Source organism: Grampus griseus (assembly GCF_964374135.1).
Source record: "Grampus griseus genome assembly, chromosome: 6".
NCBI classification, from domain to species: domain Eukaryota; kingdom Metazoa; phylum Chordata; class Mammalia; order Artiodactyla; family Delphinidae; genus Grampus; species Grampus griseus.
The window spans coordinates 13,528,181-13,547,213 of record NC_139000.1 but is presented as its reverse complement, the minus strand read 5'-3'; the positions used below and the strand labels follow the sequence as shown (position 1 = coordinate 13,547,213).

The 19,033-nt window shown below is 38.9% G+C and overlaps 1 protein-coding gene across 1 annotated transcript in view; it reads right to left on the bottom strand.

Annotated features, from left to right (window-relative positions):
* Positions 1-1,385: 1,385 nt before the first annotated feature.
* C5 (complement C5) overlaps positions 1,386-19,033 on the bottom strand; it is a 79,373-nt gene continuing 61,725 nt past the window's right edge. Inside the window, exons 34-41 of the mRNA XM_082656721.1 lie at positions 14,573-14,675; positions 14,132-14,206; positions 13,910-14,015; positions 12,728-12,811; positions 11,710-11,799; positions 9,407-9,490; positions 2,467-2,605; positions 1,386-1,903 (exon numbers count right to left, since the gene is read on the bottom strand). Coding sequence (XP_082512847.1) covers positions 1,765-1,903; positions 2,467-2,605; positions 9,407-9,490; positions 11,710-11,799; positions 12,728-12,811; positions 13,910-14,015; positions 14,132-14,206; positions 14,573-14,675 — 820 coding nt within the window. The 3' untranslated portion in view covers positions 1,386-1,764. The remainder of the gene's footprint in view (positions 1,904-2,466; positions 2,606-9,406; positions 9,491-11,709; positions 11,800-12,727; positions 12,812-13,909; positions 14,016-14,131; positions 14,207-14,572; positions 14,676-19,033) is intronic.

Here is a 19,033-nt window from a genome sequence, read left to right as displayed (position 1 = left end):
TGGAGCTCACAGGAGAGCCAGGAAGCGGCACACCAAAGAACTATACATGAGTAAGTAAATAATTGCAAGTGCCTTGGAAGAGAACTGCAGGGTTGAGGAGGGGCCCTGCTGTGTGGAGGGTCAGGAAAGCCTCACTAAGCAAGTATGTTTAAGTACTTAGGAGTTTGCTGAAGAGGAGCTGGTGGATTTCTCAGGGATCCAGGCTCACTCACAAAGGCCTGCTTTGATGTTTGGAAGCTCAGCTGCATTGTGGGTTAATTAGGCCGCTGTGGCTGACCTATTTGAAACAGTGCTCAAGGAGAAGGTGATGTGATGACTCAGAGACACTGGTGCCTCGGGGGTGCTGCAGTGGTCCTACCCACCCTGCTTTCAGCAAGAAGGTGACAGGAGGCACTTCAGGCCTGCTCTAGAGGGGCCCTTCATCCCTCGCTGGCAGAGAGTTTGGGCATATTGGACACACTGGTTGTTTTTGCCAAGGGAGTGCCTACAATGTGAGTTTTGACATTAACAAAAATAAATCCTTAGTTCCTGGAAGTGGAAAATCTTAGTTTAACTTAGGAGGCACACTGCAGGGCCTTGTGTAGTTTCACCTAACTGGTAAGGGGCAGATTTTTCAAAAAGGGAATGCATTTTAGTCACTATTACCATTTCACCCAGAGTTTATGTTTCCTTGTAATATTTCAGTGGGGCTGGTTAAACTAAATCTAAGAAACTCCACCTGCATCCTGACTTGGTCTTAGGAAATTAAACCCGACGAGCAATAGGATGGGGCAGAGAGGTGGAAGAGGGATGTATTTAGACTGTGAGTGAGCCTTGGGGTTTGGTCTCCCACTCTGCCCCTTACTAGGCTGGGAAAATTGCTTCACTTTTCTGAGCCTCAAAGTCCTCATCTGTAAATGGGGATAATAATAATTTCTGTACCTCGTGAGATTCTGGATACATTAAATGGGAATGTATGTGAGAATTCTTCCATAGGATCTCAAGTGCTGCAAAATGTCACTTAAAAATGAGCCTTCTGTTAGAAATCCTCATTTATAACCCCGCAGTGGAGGCTCAGAGACCTGGTTAGGGCTCCTGATTCCCACTAGATTTCTCTTCATTAGGTTGCTTGCCTTCCAGGAGAACAAGTTCCAGGGGAAATGAGTATGTGCTGGGTGGGTGGGGAGGGGAGTAGAGGGGTCCCCATGAGGGTAAGGAGAGGGCAACAGGAGGGGAGGGGGCAACGGCAAGTCTCCTACCTTCTCAGGTTGCTGAGGGCTCTGAGGTGAGGCCTTCTCAGATCTCCCAGGCTGCTTTCTCTACCTCTCTCAATTTGCCTGTCTTTGTGTGGTTGAAGCTGACCTAGCATAAAATAACACGCTTTTTCGCACATTTTGAAAGCAAAGGCAGGCTTTAATGATCAGTCTTCTGTTCCTTGGTATTTTCTTTCAAGCAAAGGCCATGTTTTTGTAAGATACTACATTTCAATGGGGCTATTCTTTCATCCCCAGCAAACATTCCTGAGTGGTAGGTTTTAGGAGGGTTCCAATTTATTGCTTCTGGTGTCCAATAACCTTGGAATGAGTGTCTGTCTCCATGCCCCCCAAGGACATGTTATTTCAGAAAGTTACTGCTCTTAAAATCGTTCTCTAATAAAAGCAAGTGTCCCTAATTCTAAGTAGAGTGAGCTCTCCAAATAAGACCAGCTGTGAACGCTCGAAAAAAAAAAAAAGGAAGAAACTTCAACAGGAGTCTATAGTGAAAACTGGATGCAGCTGACCTTCTTTAGGCATTTTCACAGCCATTTAAAAAGATGTCTTCAGTAAACTCATCTAGATTCGCTAAAAATGCTTGGCAAGATGGACACCCGGTGTCTGTGGGCCAATATTCAATCCAGGTCAAGGAATCTAACGGGTAGATGTACCTGCCAAGAAATAATGCAAACAAAGCATTTGTGATGATGGCCACAGAGAGAGAAGAGCTGAATTCAGCTGAGGCCAGGCTGCTCAGGTGCCCAGGGATCAGGTTGCCGGCCAAACACTTCTGGACCCGTCTCTCCCCAGGAAGGTCCACAAAACCCTGGGGATCATAAGCTGCTTGGGGCTCCCATGGTTAAAGGCAGGAACAGCATCTGTTTCAATGTCTATTTTTAAAAAACAGATAATAAAACGTGTATCCAAACACTGTCCTCTTTAAAACACAACAGCCTGAGAACTTACTGAGGGAACACATGTGGTAAAGGGGGGTCAATGAGCACCCCCAGATTCACTGTCAGACCTGAGCACTCAATTGGTTTATCCTCAGTGCGTCCTTAGCCACCCTGGTGGTTTTGAGGAGCTCTTTGTTTTAAACTCACATTATTTCATTTATGCTCCTAATGGTTTGCGAATTAACAGCAGGGCACGTAAGAACACGCAGTGTGTTTAAGAATAAATTGCACTCTGTTTTGGAGGGAAGATCAGAGACTCCAAAATATTGGTGACTTACTTGAAATGGAAATTGTATTTTATCTGCAGGGCCTCTTTACCCATAATTAAGTACTGTTTTCCTTCTTCCAGGTCAGCGTTAACACAGGTTGTCTTTTTAATGAAGGTGATTTCAGAGTCTTTCTCAGCAGCAGCTTCTCCTGAGAGACACACAAATAAGGTTATCACATTCTTGTCACAATGTCAAAATTATTAACTCTTTCGAGAATTCCAGTTCCTCACGGCTATTTATTATTCAGTGTAAATTTCTATTGACAGGCTAATGGCTATAGGCAATGTCCATGTGGTTAACACTTCGGACTCTGCAATATTATGACATAGTGTGAGTGTGTTTTGTGTTTGGTAATTGCAATCATTGTTGCTTTTGTTGTGGTCATCCATTTACAATGCTTGGTGTCAGTTTATTTATCTCTTGTAAAAATAAAATACAGTGTGTGTGTGTGAAAAAAAAAAAGACTTCAGACTCTGGGATTAGGCTCCCCAGGCTAAACCCCAGCTCTTCCACTTCCTGGCTGTGTGACCCCAGACAAATGAAGCTCAGACCCCTCATCCAAAAAATGGGCATCACAGTAAAACCTACCCTGCAGAACTGTTGTGAGATTAAATGGGTTACTATATGAAAAGTGCTTAGAACACAGTAAGCAATATATAAGCGCTTTTCATTATTACTCTTGTAGAACCAGGAATTAAAAGAACCTCTTTAGAGTTGAACAATATTAATCTCCATATGTTACACAGGAAAATAAAAAAGGATTTGGTAGCTGGCAATGGGCAACTTCGTAGAAAAGTGCAAGACATGCGAAAGACTAGAAAATTTTAAGGAGGATAACTTTAGGATTCCCACAGAACTAGTACGTAGCCAAGAAGTTGGCTCCCTGCCTGGAATGCATTCCTCTTCATGTTGGCCTGTTGAATGTCTACCCATCTTTAAACGCATCTTCAGTTCTCACAGTATCCAGTAAACATTCCCTGATGCTCTTTGTCAAAAGTATCTGTCTTCCCCTTACTCCATTATACTTGAATTTCTATCATAATGTTTCACTCCACATGCCTGATTCCTCTGCTAGGCTGGAAACTTTTTGAGTCCAGGACAGGGAATTCATTGCTATAAATTCAGGACTGATATCCAGTTATTAAACTCTGGCAGAGTCATACTAATTATTAAATCCTCGGGCTTCCCTGGTGGCACAGTGGTTAAGAATCTGCCTGCCAATGCAGGGGACACGGGTTTGAGCCCTGGTCCGGGAAGATCCCACACGCCACAGAGCAACTAAGCCCGTGCACCACAACTACTGAGCCTGCGTGCCACAACTACTGAAGCCCGTGCACCTAGAGCCCATGCTCCACAACAAGAGAAGCCACCGCATTGAGAAGCCCGTGTACCGCAATGAAGAGTAGCCCCACTCGCCGCAACTAGAGAAAGCCCACGTGTAGCAATGAAGACCCAATGCAGCCAAAAATAAATAAAGAAAAACATTTTTTAAAATCCTGAAAAAATTCTGAACCTGTTGCTAAATAGCATATAATAGTAATGCATAAATGGTAAACTTTAATTAGTACTATAAATTCTAGTGTACTCATGTTAGTTCAAGCTAATGTTCTTAGGCTCTCCCGGTGACCATTATTACATGACTTCCTGTTGCAGCAACATCTAAACACCCTTCCCAGTACGATTTGCCAAGTCAGCCCCTGTCATGGTAAGCAGTGTGGCTGCAGGGGGGCTTATTATTTTTTAAAACCTTTTGTTACGGGAAACTTCAAGCATATTCAGAAGGGAGAATAATTAATCAACCTCAGTTTCAACAATCACTCATCTTTCTTTCATTTATACCCTCACCTACTCTATGCATCCTGTGCTTTAGGAGAAACACTAATCATAGGATAATAACATCATTATCCTTGAACCACATAGTTGCCCTTGATTCTAAGTAGTTTAGTTTTTATTTTGGTTTATTGTTAGTGAGCAGCAATTCTTTTGTAAATGGTAAGTGTGCGGTGTTTCAATATTTATATGAATTCAAAATCTATATATATTAAAAACTAACACCCAGAATGACTAGATAACAAAGTATGCAAAATTTTCTTAACATTTCCTTTTAACTATCATAAATATGAATCTTCTGAATTGACAGGAGAACAAAGAAGAAATGATATCAGTAAAGAACTGCAGGGATTTCCCTGGTGGCGAAGTGGTTAAGAATCTGCCTGCCAATGCAGGGGACATGGGTTCGAGCCCTGGTCCGGTAAGAGCCCACATGCTGCGGAGCGGCTAGGCCGGTGTGCCACAACTACTGAAGCCCGCATGCCTAGAGTCCGTGCTCCACAGCAAGAGAGGCCACTGCAATGAGAAGCCTGCGCACCACGGCGAGGAGTGGGCCCCGCTTGCCATAACTAGAGAAAGCCCTCATGCAGCAACGAAGACCCAAGGCAGCCAGAAATAAATTTATAAAAAAAGAGAACTGCAGGGACTTCCCTGGTGGCGCAGTGGTTAAGAATTCACCTGCCAGTGCAGGGGACACGGGTTCAAATCCTGGTCCAGGAAGATCTCACATGCCACAGAGCAAGTAAGCCCGTGCGCCACAACTACTGAGCCTGCGCTCTAGAGCCTGTGAGTCACAACTACTGAGCCTGTGTGCTGCAACTACTGAAGACATCGCTCCTCGAGCCCATGGTCTGCAAGAAGAGAAGCCACAGCAATGAGAAGCCAGCGCAACTCAATGAAGAGTAGCCCCCGCTCACCACAACTAGAGAAAGCCTGCACGCAGCAATGAAGACCCAATGCAGCCAAAAAAATTTTTAAAAAAACAAACAAAACTGCAGCTTGGGAATCATCTGATGCTGCAGAAAATTCAGAACAGTCTGGAACGTCTTTTGATAGTAGGCAAGAATTGATACAAAATAAGTAATTTGTATTTCTGGAATGAAAAGCACTTGATTATTTCAGTAAAAATAGGAATGGCTTATTATTGCTTATGATGCGAACGTTGTATGCAAAAAGTGCTTGAAAATTGGGTTGTGAAAAGATCAAAGTACTAAACGCTTACCTATTTTGTCAGAATGGCAATCGTGTTTCAAATAAGGAATACTTGTGATCATCAATGAGAAAAAAATAACATCACAAATCAACTTCATACAGTAAAACATTTGAAATAATAAAAATCAGAAAAAATGTTGTCAGAGTATTGATCAAGCAAAGAAAAATTTGGAAACTACTAGAATTTTAAACTCTAGTGTATGGTTAAAAATAATCAACCAGAGATAAACCCACGCACATATGGTCACCTTATCTTTGACAAAGGAGGCAGAAATGTACAGTGGAGAAAGGACAGCCTATTCAATAAGTGGTGCTGGGAAAACTGGACAGCTACATGTAAAAGTATGAGATTAGATCACTCCCTAACACCATACACAAAAATAAGCTCAAAATGGATTAAAGACCTAAATGTAAGGCCAGAAACTATCAAACTCTTAGAGGAAAACATAGGCAGAACACTCTATGACATAAATCACAGCAAGATCCTTTTTGACCCACCTCCTAGAGAAATGGAAATAAAAACAAAAGTAAACAAATGGGACCTAATGAAACTTAAAAGCTTTTGCGCAGCAAAGGAAACCATAAAGAAGACCAAAAGACAACCCTCAGAATGGGAGAAAATATTTGCAAATGAAGCAACTGACAAAGGATTAATCTCCAAAATTTATAAGCAGCTCATGCAGCTTAATAACAAAAGAACAAACAACCCAATCCAAAAATGGGCAGAAGACCTAAATAGACATTTCTCCAAAGAAGATATACAGAGTGCCAACAAACACATGAAAGAATGCTCAACATCACTAATCATTAGAGAAATGCAAATCAAAACTACAATGAGATATCATCTCACACCAGTCAGAATGGCCATCATCAAAAAATCTAGAAACAATAAATGCTGGAGAGGGTGTGGAGAAAAGGGAACCCTCTTACACTGTTGGTGGGAATGTAAATTGATACAGCCACTGTGGAGAACAGTATGGAGGTTCCTTAAAAAGCTACAAATAGAACTACCATATGACCCAGCAATCCCACTACTGGGCATATACCCTGAGAAAACCATAATTCAAAAAGAGTCATGTACCAAAATGTTCATTGCAGCTCTATTTACAATAGCCCAGAGATGGAAACAACCTAAGTGTCCATCATCGGATGAATGGATAAAGAAGATGTGGCACATATATACAATGGAGTATTACTCAGCCATAAAAAGAGACGAAATTGAGCTATTTGTAATGAGGTGGATAGACCTAGAGTCTGTCATACAGAGTGAAGTAAGTCAGAAAGAGAGAGACAAATACCGTATGCTAACACATATATATGGAATTTAAGAAAAAAAAAATGTCATGAAAAACCTAGGGGTGAAACAGGAATAAAGACACAGACTTACTAGAGAATGGACTTGAGGCTATGGGGAGGGGGAAGGGTAAACGGTGACAAAGCAATAAAGAGGCATGGACATGTATACACTACCAAACGTAAGGTAGATAGCTAGTGGGAAGCAGCCGCATAGCACAGGGAGATCAGCTCGGTGCTGTGTGACCGCCTGGAGGGGTGGGATAGGGAGGGTGGGAGGGAGGGTGACGCAAGCGGGAAGAGATATGGGAACATATGTATATATATAACTGATTCATTTTGTTGTGAAGCTGAAACTAACATACCATTGTAAAGCAATTATGCTCCAATAAAGATGTTTAAAAAAAATAAAAAAATAAATAATCAAACATTTTCAGAGTTGAAATACTTGATAACATTTCAAAAAAAACAATGTAAACATATTGCCACAATTTAGATTTATGGTCCTACTTATTGCAAAATTTATATCTACTGAAATGAGAACACAGCTTTTTGAAAAATATAAATAAGGTAATAAAATAAAATTTCAATCATTGAGAAAATCAACTATTTAATATAACATGTGTTTTAAATAACTTAAAATGAAAAATTAGAGACTTTGAAGATGGCTTAATGGGTTTTGTTGAACTCAAGGTACTGGAAGGAACAACGGAACAGCATATCAAACTGTTTGAGAAAAAAGGTGTCAATGAGAAATATTTACATGAACACCTTATTGGTGCAAATGTAATGCCAGGGAGAAGTCTGGGGCTTCAGTAAAAATCCTGAAATTTCCAGCTGTTTCAGTTTGACTGAATCACCTATCAAGTGTCTCTGGATAATGCAATCAAAGACAAAAATCACTTTAGATATTGTTTTCATATATTTGATATTCACTACCACATAGCTAATATACACTAGACAGAATTAAGTAATAGTGTGAAGACCTCAAACAATTGCATTAATAAAAATTGGAAAAATATTGGGATTTTGACAGGCAGCCAGTAGTGCTAGAACTCCAAAGGCAGTTTATAAATCATATCAAGTCTGATAGATTCACTTTGACAGATATAGGAGTAAACATTTAGAAAGTGAATATATATGTGCTTTAGTGATTTGCCTATGATATTCTAGCAATTATGTCAATACTATATGTATTCAAGAAAAAAATGTTTCAGCTTTAATAAGCTGACAGATTAATGAATGAATGATAAAACTGATCGTAGAAAAATAAGTAAAGGAAATATGAAAATGAAGCAAGAGCTGTTACAAAATGAAGAATGACATGTCGTTTGATATAAAACAAAATAAAATATCAATTTAAGAGAAAAACTAATTGTATGAAAGTGTTTTTGTTTTTAGTGACAAGAGCAAAAAATATAATGAACTTTTAAGTTTTGTAAAACCTGTGAATTCTGAAACTTTGTCAATGATGTTTGTAAAACTGAGGGTTGACGGGGAATAAAAATTAAGAAAATTAGGAAAATTAAATATGACATTTCAGTAATTGTTTTTATAATTTAGCTGATAATAGAGATATATTAAATACATGAAAATGTTAGATGGTATCATAAGGACTAGAAACATTTGAATGTAATTACTGCTAGTTCAGCAGCAACTGAGAAAGTGTTCAGTACCATGCACGATACTGCTGCTATTAGGAGAAATTACTTATTGAGGCTATAGGTCATGTAATGACTATCAGTAAACATGCAATTGGAAAAATTTGATGTGGTTCCTTGTTGTCAAATCAAAGCACAAACAGGGTCCCCTATCCAAGTGAGTGAGTCAAGCAAAATAACACTGACAGTTTCTTTAAAAAAAAAAAAAAAAACTTATTTGGGATTAAACATGATTTAATGAATCATTTGTGTTACTATTTATATCATTACAAGCAGTTTCACAATATTTGTAGCTCAGTTTACTTAAAGAATAAAAGGGAACATATTTTAAAGTGTTTTATGTGTTATTTTACATATGAATTTATTTTTTGTATTGGTTACTAAAGCTCACTTATCCTATCAAAACTCACATGGCATCTGAGCCATTTTGCACTTCATAGATGCTCCTAACTGGTTTCCCTGTTTCAACTCTTGTGCCCTCCAATAGAAACCAGGATGATTTTTAAAACCATACATCATAAAATGTTTCTTGCCTACCTAAAACCGTTTATTAGCTTCCCTTTGAACTTCTAGAATAAAATCCAAATTTCTCACCATGCCTTATAAACCCCTGTATGACCCAGCTCCTGCCCATCTGGTTCCCTCTACTCTGCCCTTTAAGAATGGCTAACTCCTAATATCATCTCCTAAAAGACGCCATCTGCTATCACTCCAAAGGAGTTTCCCCCATTAATTCCACATCTGTTTCAACTATAATACTTATGATTTATAATTGTTTATTTGTCCATCTCCTTTTTTAAAAAACGTGTCTCCTCAAATAGAATATAAATTTTATGAAGGCAGGACCTATGGCTGTGTTATTCACATTGTATCCTCTGTGTCTAATATAATGCCTGCCACATAGTAAGGACTAAGTATTTGTTGAATGAAAGAATGAATGAATGAATTCTTACCAGCTTTGTAGATATCCAGGAGGGTTGAGGTATACTTGACAAAAGCATTTTCTTCAGTGATGGCTATGATCTTAACTTTATAAGCTGGTTAAAAAAAACACACACATACACAATAATTCATGCTTATTACCACTACTGCTGTGTCCAATAGAAGCCAGAGTCCATCAAACATATGAGAAATGAAGCATGGCAAGCTCTTATGGGCACCCTGCAGTAAATCTCATTTCTTCCAAGAAGCCTTCCCAAATACTCCCAGTGTGATTCTACTGGTCATGACTGTAATGACTCATTCTACTTAAAATCACTATCTCTGATCACTGTTATAGAACAGGCTGGTTAGGATAAGAGCAATATTAAATTAAAAGACAGAAGCACACAAAATCAAACAAAACAAGCCTTAGAAAGATGTAAAGTTCAGATTCTGATCTTTGAGATGAATGGAGTCATGCCTACGGGGCACTTCAAAGAGCCCCTTCCTTCTCTATCACTAGGGCCTGCCATGTGAGACTCTCTGGTCCCTTGCCTCCATTCTTCAGATACCTCCACTGGCTTTGATCTTTGGTTTTTGATAGGACTCCATTTTCCAACCCGTCTTTGCTTGTATCGGCAACTGTCTGACATGAAACATTCTCAATCCTGTTTTCTCTTCATTCAGGCATCAATGTTTAACCTATGGTGTGTTTGACCTCAGCTCTGAAATGACCAGCTTGAAGGGACCCATCTCTTCTATATGGCCTGAGAAAAAAAATCCTCTTATTTTTGCTTTCGATGGGGTTGAAGTGAATGATCTAAAAGCTTTTGTCTATTTTTGAGATCCTAGCTAGTTAGCAAGACGTATAGATGAATGAATGAACTCATTGTGGCAGAACGAAAGGCTGTGTAAATTAGTAGCTTAAAGACTGTCCTGAATTTCAGATTCTTAAGTACTTATGGTGGATATGGGCAATGTACCTACTGTGGCCATAGATGGATAGAGGGAATTATTTAATTTTGTTTCTATTCTATTATTCCAGCATTAACCTGTAGCTCCAAAAAAGACAGCTAAGTTTTTTCTTGAATGTAATGAACTAAATCCAGATTGCATTTACTCTGTGTTAAAATAGATTTCTTATATTTAAGAGTTAAAATAGTTCTATTATGGAGGGAAGAAATAACTTGGTTCTTCTAAATTTTAGAAAAAAATTGTTAAAACAATATAGTATTCTCTTCAATGTATTTTAAAAGTGGCAGTGGGTCTTGGCTGAGTTAGGCAACTTTTTAGCATTTTTTAAAAACTCAAGATATGAATTTGAAGGAAAGACCATGAGCCATACAAAATTCATTCTTATGGCTGTATTTCCATTTAGAGAATTCAGCGTGATATCACGGAAATAATATTGGAGACCAGGATGCATCCTAGTTCTATTACTTACTTCTGGCATGACTTTGAGCAAATTATTTAGTCTCCCAGACTCTCACTTTCTTCATTGGTAAAATAAGGATAATTCTCTGTTACCTCCAAGGGGGCTTATGGGACACCAGTGTGAAACCATATATGAAAGCAGTTGGTAAACACAAAATGCTACACGAACAGCACTGTTCTTATTTTTTATTTATAAATAACCCCCTACCAATTTTCAAGAAAAGATCTGAAATAGTGTATAATCTGTGTGCTCTCTCTCTCTCTTTCTCTATTAAAAAAGCCAGAAATAAACATTAGGAATTATGGACAGAAAATAAAGGATCTAATTCTATGAGGAATTTGAGACAAGACTACAACTGTACTTGGGCATTTGATTTAGCTCTGAGGTCTGGACAACAAGAAGGAGATGCTCCTTTTGAAATGGAGAGAGTCTCAAACATGGATTGTGACTGTGGATATATTAAAAATTATTTAGTACTGATATTTTTACCTTGTCTTTGGAGGGATTTGGAAAGTACCCAGACCCCTAAACCGTCTTTGTCTCTGTTTCTGCTCGATTGACTGGAAGAATGCAGTGGTGAAATCTTATACCTCTGTGGCTTCTCAAATATTCTCTTTGAATATGTTTTAGCACCTTTAATTCAATGGGGTCTGTGGAATAAAGTGTCTTGGCTGCGTGTGCACCTCACTCCTATCATTTTTAATGAAAATCCTATTTCTTTGCTGAAGGATAAATAACTTTTCATGTTAATGCTGAAAATTGATGGCATTTTCCTTCAAGGGAACATGTGGAATGTTGTATCTATATAATCACTGTGTAAAGTTGTAGATCTTCCTAACTGATCATGTTTTCATAAAATGTCATGTTTAATGGAACTATACATTGAACTTTTGAACTTACCATATGCAATCTCTGGTTTACATGCTGTTTCTTTTCTAGTAGCTGCAGAGATTGTCAGATCCAGTTCTGTCTGCATGTGTCCACAGTCAGCTGGATTTTGTGAAAAACAGTACAAGTTAGGTTAATGTAAGGAACAGGCAGCTTTGGGAGTAAACATAGTTCTTTCTCATCAGCCCTGAGACAATCTAAAATAATCTTACAATTACCAGATTCCTAAGACCTGTCCATTTTCTCCTCTTCCATAAAGTAAAACAGTATGTAAAGCAAAAACAAAACAAAACAAACAAAAACAAAATCTTGAACAAGAGACTTATTCTTAGAATGGGTAGTCACTCCACATTCAGCTCTTTAGAAATATATATGCTTCATTGAAGAAAGGAGGAAATTTTTCCATTTTGAGTATAATCAAAAATCCCTTGAAGGAACCAAATTGATGAGTTGACTGATTTACAGCTCTAAGATGGAGCAATAAGTACCTAAGAAATGTATAGATTTTAAGGATTTTGAAAAACAAAATAAAACCAAAAAGAACCCAGACCCTCATGGAGTCCATTGCTGATTATTGGTGAGTTCTGGGTCTTTTCCTTGGCCAACAAGAAGTAAAACTGCCTTGATAGATGAAAGACTGAATGGAGAATGTCACTATCTGGGAAGGACAAGGGGAAAGAAAGAGGAGCTAGTGGCTCAGTCTGGAGCCTCTGTTCTCTTAGGCTGTGGTCCTATTACACTAAAATGACCAGGTGAAAAGTAACAATTTCGCATCATGTTATCCTTCGGATATCCAACAACCATCTGGATGGTATTTCTCTGCCTCTGTACAGTAGGAACTATCGGGTTGTCCCAGAGCTGTCGAAAAGTAGCTTTACAGTGCTCAAGGAATGAGCTTTCAATCAGATGAGATTACATTTCTACTTCTGAGAAACGACAGTTTGTCAAACAGCTCCCCCAAGATTAGTCCCAGATTATGAGTGGCTGCTTTAAACAAGCACGCAGCCTAAACACATTAAACAAAGTTTACCTTCGACACATTTGCACATTACTCCTTCACAGACTTTCTGAAGTTCGGTATGGGACATGCTATAAAACATGGTACACTGTTTATCTGCAGCAATGAAAGTGCAATTAGAAGAGGTGGCTTGATGAACGCACAACAATTTACCCCATCAATGAGTCCCTCCCATGGGGCCTTGGAGATCACCTATTCCAAACCCTCTTTTTGCAGCTGAGGCCCAAGGAAGTTAAATTATGAATTGTCTGTCCTAACATGGGTCCCTCTACCCACAAAATATTCTCCCTTTCTGTACTTGAAATTTTACTCTTCAATATTCATTTCTTAGAATGAAAATATTTGGTGCTTCAGTGAATGAGAGGAAAAAAATTATGTTACCTGAGAGTCTATTGAAAGAATTGTAATTGGTAATTATTTATGCTGGAGAAGAAAAGAAACTATATATTTACATAGTTTTGGGGTTTTTTTCTGTCACTCAAGGAGAAGAGAGGCTAACTATGTTCTATATGATTTCAGAAGTAAAACTAGATTGAATGGGTCTCAGAGTTTGGTTCACTTTAAGAATTTTGTAACAAGTAGAACTGTCCAAATTGAAGTCTTCTGTCTTGTGAACCAAAGTGCTCTCCAATCACTTAATATTCTCAGAAGTGGCTGAATGATCAAACGTGGGGGTCATTCATTTGACATTTATCAATACACATTATGTACCTGACACTGTGCTAGAGATTAGGGGCACAAGGATGAAAACATTCTGTCTGGGGTTGTGGAGAAACCAATAATAATAATGCAATGTGGCAACTGCTATAATAGAGCTCTCTGCAAAATGTGATGAGATTATAGGTGGAGGAGAAGTTGATTCTGGGAGGATTAAAGAAATAGTTGGGCGAGTGGGCATCTCTAAAAAGGAGAGATGCAATGAATAGTAAAACTGAACACCAAAGATAAACTTGAGGCAAAGAATTTAAGTTGGGAGCAGTCTAATCCAGTTATTCTAAACATGAAGAAACTGAGGACCAGAGAGGTGAGATGATTTGTTCAATGTCACACAGAAGTTGTTTGTCCAAGTTGGGAATGTTTGTGAGGAATGAGCCCTGGAAGAGGCGATACATAAAATCTGTAGGCCTCTAGTGCATTTCTACATAATGAATACAAAGCAGTCCTCTGAAGAAACTTTAGAGTAGAGTTGATTACCTGGTCTGTGGTACTCATACACTGTGAAAGTAGTAGGACTCAGAAACCCAACTTGAAAAAGTTCAACTATCCGGAATCGAACACAAAGGAACTCATTGGAAGGAATCTGTTTGACAAATTCAAGGTTTAAGAAAATTATGGGAGAGGAGAGACCCATAATATTTTAGGCTGCAAATTTTGAATAGTAATAATAAATGAAGAATGGTGAGAGGTGGAACTTACCGAATTCAGTTGCAGAATAACATGTCCATCTTTGATTTCATAATCAGTTAATAGTTGATCCACCCCTTCCACAAGCTAAGGGAACAAAGAGGAAAGCTCAAATTTAATTTCATGGACTTTTTGTTTAAATGCATTCACCCACTGATGGAATGTTAGGTCATGGGGATGTAATCCACTATTTAAAGACATTGAAGAGCAGCTCCTCCTCTTGAAAAAGTCTGAACACGTCATCGTATGCACTCACATTTTTCAGACCATGCAAGTATATGTCCCTATTTCACTTTGAAAAATAAAAACTTAGGTAGATTGTTGGTTTGAAAAGAATATTCTGGCTGATTCTATGAAAGTGTCTATTAGAAGGAATGGAAATAGCTTTGTTTGTAAAATAATGCAATAAACAAAAGCAGGTATCCATAACAACATTTAAAAGAAAACATTTACAGCTTTTAAGTCTTCTGGGTTTGCATTGACTCCAGTAGGCAAAGAGATATCCATCACTGCATGGGAGGACCCAGATGATGATTCTTCACTGCTGAGCTTGTAGCTAAAATAAATCAGAGATTAGGAAATGAAATAAATAAATAAATAAATAAGATTCTTTAAGAAAAGCCCCTGTTCCTTGGTAGGCTTTAACTTTCTAATGTGAGTCTCCAGTTATTTGCTTCTTTACAATATATGTGTTGCAATCTCTGAATTTTAGAGATGCAAGAGATTTCTTAGTCATCTATTCCAACTCTTTACTCACTTGACCGGTTATCTCAATGGACCTCCATTCTGGGGTTGGAAGAGATCATAAAAACCATTCAGTCCGAGCTCCTAATTAGCTAGTTGAGGAAACTGAGGATGAGATAAGGTACTTGTTCAAGCTCACATGACTATCTCACCTCAGAGCTGCATAAGTCTCTTGATTCTCATCCTAGTTCTTTTTCTAACGGAGAATATTCAAAGAAGAAAATTAATTGTATATTGGAAAGAAACTCAATAAGCATGTTCAGGAAAAGACTGGAAGGAAACACACTAACATGTTAGAAGCTACTTTCTCTGGATGATGAGATTATAAGTGATTATCTCTTTTCCGTGCTTTTCTGTATTTTCTAAAATTTTCATATTAGATATTTTATTTAAAAAAATGTTTCAAGGACTATCCTTCATCTAGGAATTGTGCTTGTGGGGAAGCTGAGGAGAAAGGCAAAGGGGGTAAAATGGGAGATTTGGTTTATTTTGTTTTTGTTTTTCTGGTATGAGGGAAAAGAATACTGAAATTCCCATTTACTGAAATTCCCATTTCCAATACTGAAATTCCCAGTAAATTCCCAAATCAGTAAATTTGGGCTTTATCCCAGTTCTGCTGAGGGTTTTCCCCAAATTATTTTCCCTTTCTAGAGCTCATTTTCTTTTTTGTAAAATTAACTGTGAAGAAGTATAAACTCGTGTTTTAAATTTATCTTTATAATTCCAAGCCTTCATCTTGAGAGGCAGAGAGGCCTGTTTCTATGATTAAGCAAAGTTAGAATACTTAAAGGAGGAGCAGGTTGGTGGGGTAGGGACTGGATGGGAGTCTGGTTCTGCAAAGGTTGAGTTTTAGATTCCAGCCTCACCTTATGATGTGGGAGAGGCAGCCAGACATTTGAGAGTGGAGCTTGGGAGAGCAGTTGGGATTAAAGGAAGAGCCTGGTGAGACAGCTTCATAAAGGCGAAAATGAACTGATCTCACCCAAAGGAATAAATATGAGTGCAATGGGAGGTATTATTTGAATTAGTGAGGTGGCAAGGGACCTCTTTTCCCCAATCATATCTTATTGAACATATATAAAGCAGATCCTACTAGAAGTTTTAGATGTCATATTTACCATAAAAATTTCAATATTATAAAATTTCCGGCTTATAAAAATTTAACCCCATTCTTCACCAAATTAACAATTTAGAACAAAATATAAGGCAACTTGGAACTGAAATGTGACATCTAGCATCTCCCTAATTGGATGGGTGAGTGTCACCAGAAGCAGAGAGCTCTGGCTCACAGATGCAAATACTCTGTCAACATGATGGAAAAGGGCCTCCTGAGTGAAGAGTGTCTATGAAAAGTTGCTGGAGCCTTGATGACTGGTTGCCATGGTGACTGTTTCAACCGTGGAACAGAAACCTTCCTTTCAAGAAGCCCTTTGCCTGCTGCCAAGGACAGCAATCTTTCCCAAAGGCATTTTGTTCCAGGAGAAGGAGAGAAATGAAATCCTTTTTTCTTTTCTTATGAATACAACAGAGAAGTTGTAAAAAGCTAAATACACGAAAGAGACCCTCTGAACATAGAAATTGTGTGCTGGCATTTTTTAAATCAGGAGAGTGTATATTTGAAGGCAAAGAATTTCTCACATGAATAAGTACTGCACAGTTACATTTGGAATTTATCCAACCCAGCTTCAGCATCACAGAGCCAAAAGCATGTTCCACCTGGTTTTTTGAACATTTTGTCCCCGGTTTATAAAAACCAAAGGGTAGAATATGCAGTATTACATCTCTGTTGCTATCTTTTATATATTAACAATCTGGAACTAGGCCTCCTGTCAATGAATTCAAATGAACAAGTTTTTGATGAGAGCCTTTTAATGTATAGTAGAGTTGTGGAACTACCGGAAGGCAATTTGGGATCAGATAGTCCAATATCCTTAGTTTACAGAAGAGGCCCAGAGAAGTAAGCTGATTTGCTGAAGGTCATGTGAGTATTTCATGGCAGAGGCTGCCCCACAGGTGTCCAGCTCCACTATCATAGAGTCCTTGTGCCCACTCAGTGTACCTCCCTGTAGGTCCCACACATTGATTCTAGCTTTGCCCAGAACAAGTTTGCTCATACCTCCCTGTGACAAGTTCTATGGGTTTAAACAGTGATCACACCCTGTCCTCTAGAAGAGAGGTACCCAAGAGTGGGAATGGCAGGAAGCAAGCTGCCTGGGAAAGGGTGACCTTAACAGGACCTTAGGGAATGAGGAAGGGTGTGTGAGGGGGAACAGATGGCAGAGACTGGCCAAGGAAGGAAGGAGGGACTTCGAGTGGGCTAGCTGATGAAGGAATCCTGAGAAGAGAGTGACTGAGCTAGGGACCACAGACAGGGCTGCAAAATGCTGGGAAGGAGGTGGTGAGAAATTCTGTGCTATTCCTCAAGGTCAGTGGTCTCAGATTACACTAACTGAAGGATGTGGTTTAGAAACTGGACTGGGCATCAGGGTCTGGGCTTTGAGGTCCTAGCTCCGCCTCTAACTCTGTGAGAATTTGGCCAGTTACTTCACCTCTTGGGGTCTCAGTTTCCTTACTTCTAAAATAAGAGGATTACTATATCATCCCTAAAATCCTTTTCAGCTCCAATCTATGACACAACTCTATGGAATTTCTAGTTTACCCATACTCAGTGCTTTGCATCATGTGTGATTATAAGTAAAAACAGCAAAATACCAGCCAGTTGTTGAGAATAGGAAGAATTAAGGAAACAACAGAACAGGAGGTACTAAGGGGTGGTGGAAAGAAGGAAGAAGCCTGTGTTCTAGTCCTGGCTCTGCCATTAACTGATTCACTCTGTGTGATCACTAAAGTATATATACATATTTTCAAAAACCTGTATTTTCATAAACGTTTTAGGATGGTGGTTTGGTAAGCAGAATAATGGCCTCCAAAGATGTCCACCTCTTAATCCCCTGAAGCTATGAATTTGTTACCTTACATAGCAAAAGGGACTTGTAGGTGTGATTAGGTTAAGGATCTTGAGCCATGGCGATTCTCCTGATTGATTATCTGCGTGGGTCCAATGTGATCACAGGGGTCTTTATAAGGGAAATAAACAGGAGAGTCAGAGAAGGAGGTTACGGTGATGGAAGCAGGGGTCTGAGTCAGAAAGAGATACTGGAAGATGCTGTGTTGCTGGCTTTGAAGATGGAGGGAGGGGCAACAAGCCAAGGAAAGCAGGTGCCTCTGGAATCTGGAAAATGCTAGGACGTGGATTCTCGCCTAGAGCCTCCAGAAGGAACGTGGCCCCAATAACACCTTGATTTTAGGACGTCTGACCCCCAGAATTATAAGATAATACATTTGGGTTGTTTTAAGTCATTACAGTTATGGTAAATTGTTACTAGCAGCAATAGGAAATGAAGATAGTGGCCAATTCAGGCCTTGGAGTTAGTTTGCTAAGGGCTCAGCATCCATGGTTCTTAGCCCTGGCTACCATTAGAAGAACCTCCAGGGGTGAGCCTGGATGGAGTTTTGCATAGTTCTAAACTCTCTCCAGCTGAATTCAATGTGCAACCTGACTTGAGAACCACCGGCTGGCTGATAACGGCCAGGGATTTTACTGGGTGAACATGATTTTTCTAAGTAAAAGTGTGGAAGCTGCTTCTGAGAGAATCTTTTGCTCTTTCTTTTCCTAATACCTACATATCATATCTTTACCTTTCTGGAAGACAAATTAATATTTTAGTGTTTGAATTAGAAAAAGGCCAAAACTGGGAGAGAAAACTATATATGAGCAAAACAAAGCTGTTCTGTACAGTAAGTAGCTATTTAATGGAATAAATTGATACAGCCACTATGGAAAACAGTATGGAGGTTCCTTAAAAAACTAAAGCTAGAACTACCATATGACCCAGCAATCCCACTACTGGGCATATATCCTGAGAAAACCATAATTCCAAAAGATACATGTACCACATTGTTCACTGCAACACTAGTTACAATAGTCATGACATGGAAGCAACCTAAATGCCCATCGACAGATGAATGGATAAAGAAGATGTGGTACATATATACAATGGAATATTAGCTATAAAAAGGAATGAAATTGGGTCATTTATAGAGACATGGATGAATCTAGAGATTGTCATACAGAGTGAAGTAAGTCAGAAAGAGAAAAACAAATATCAT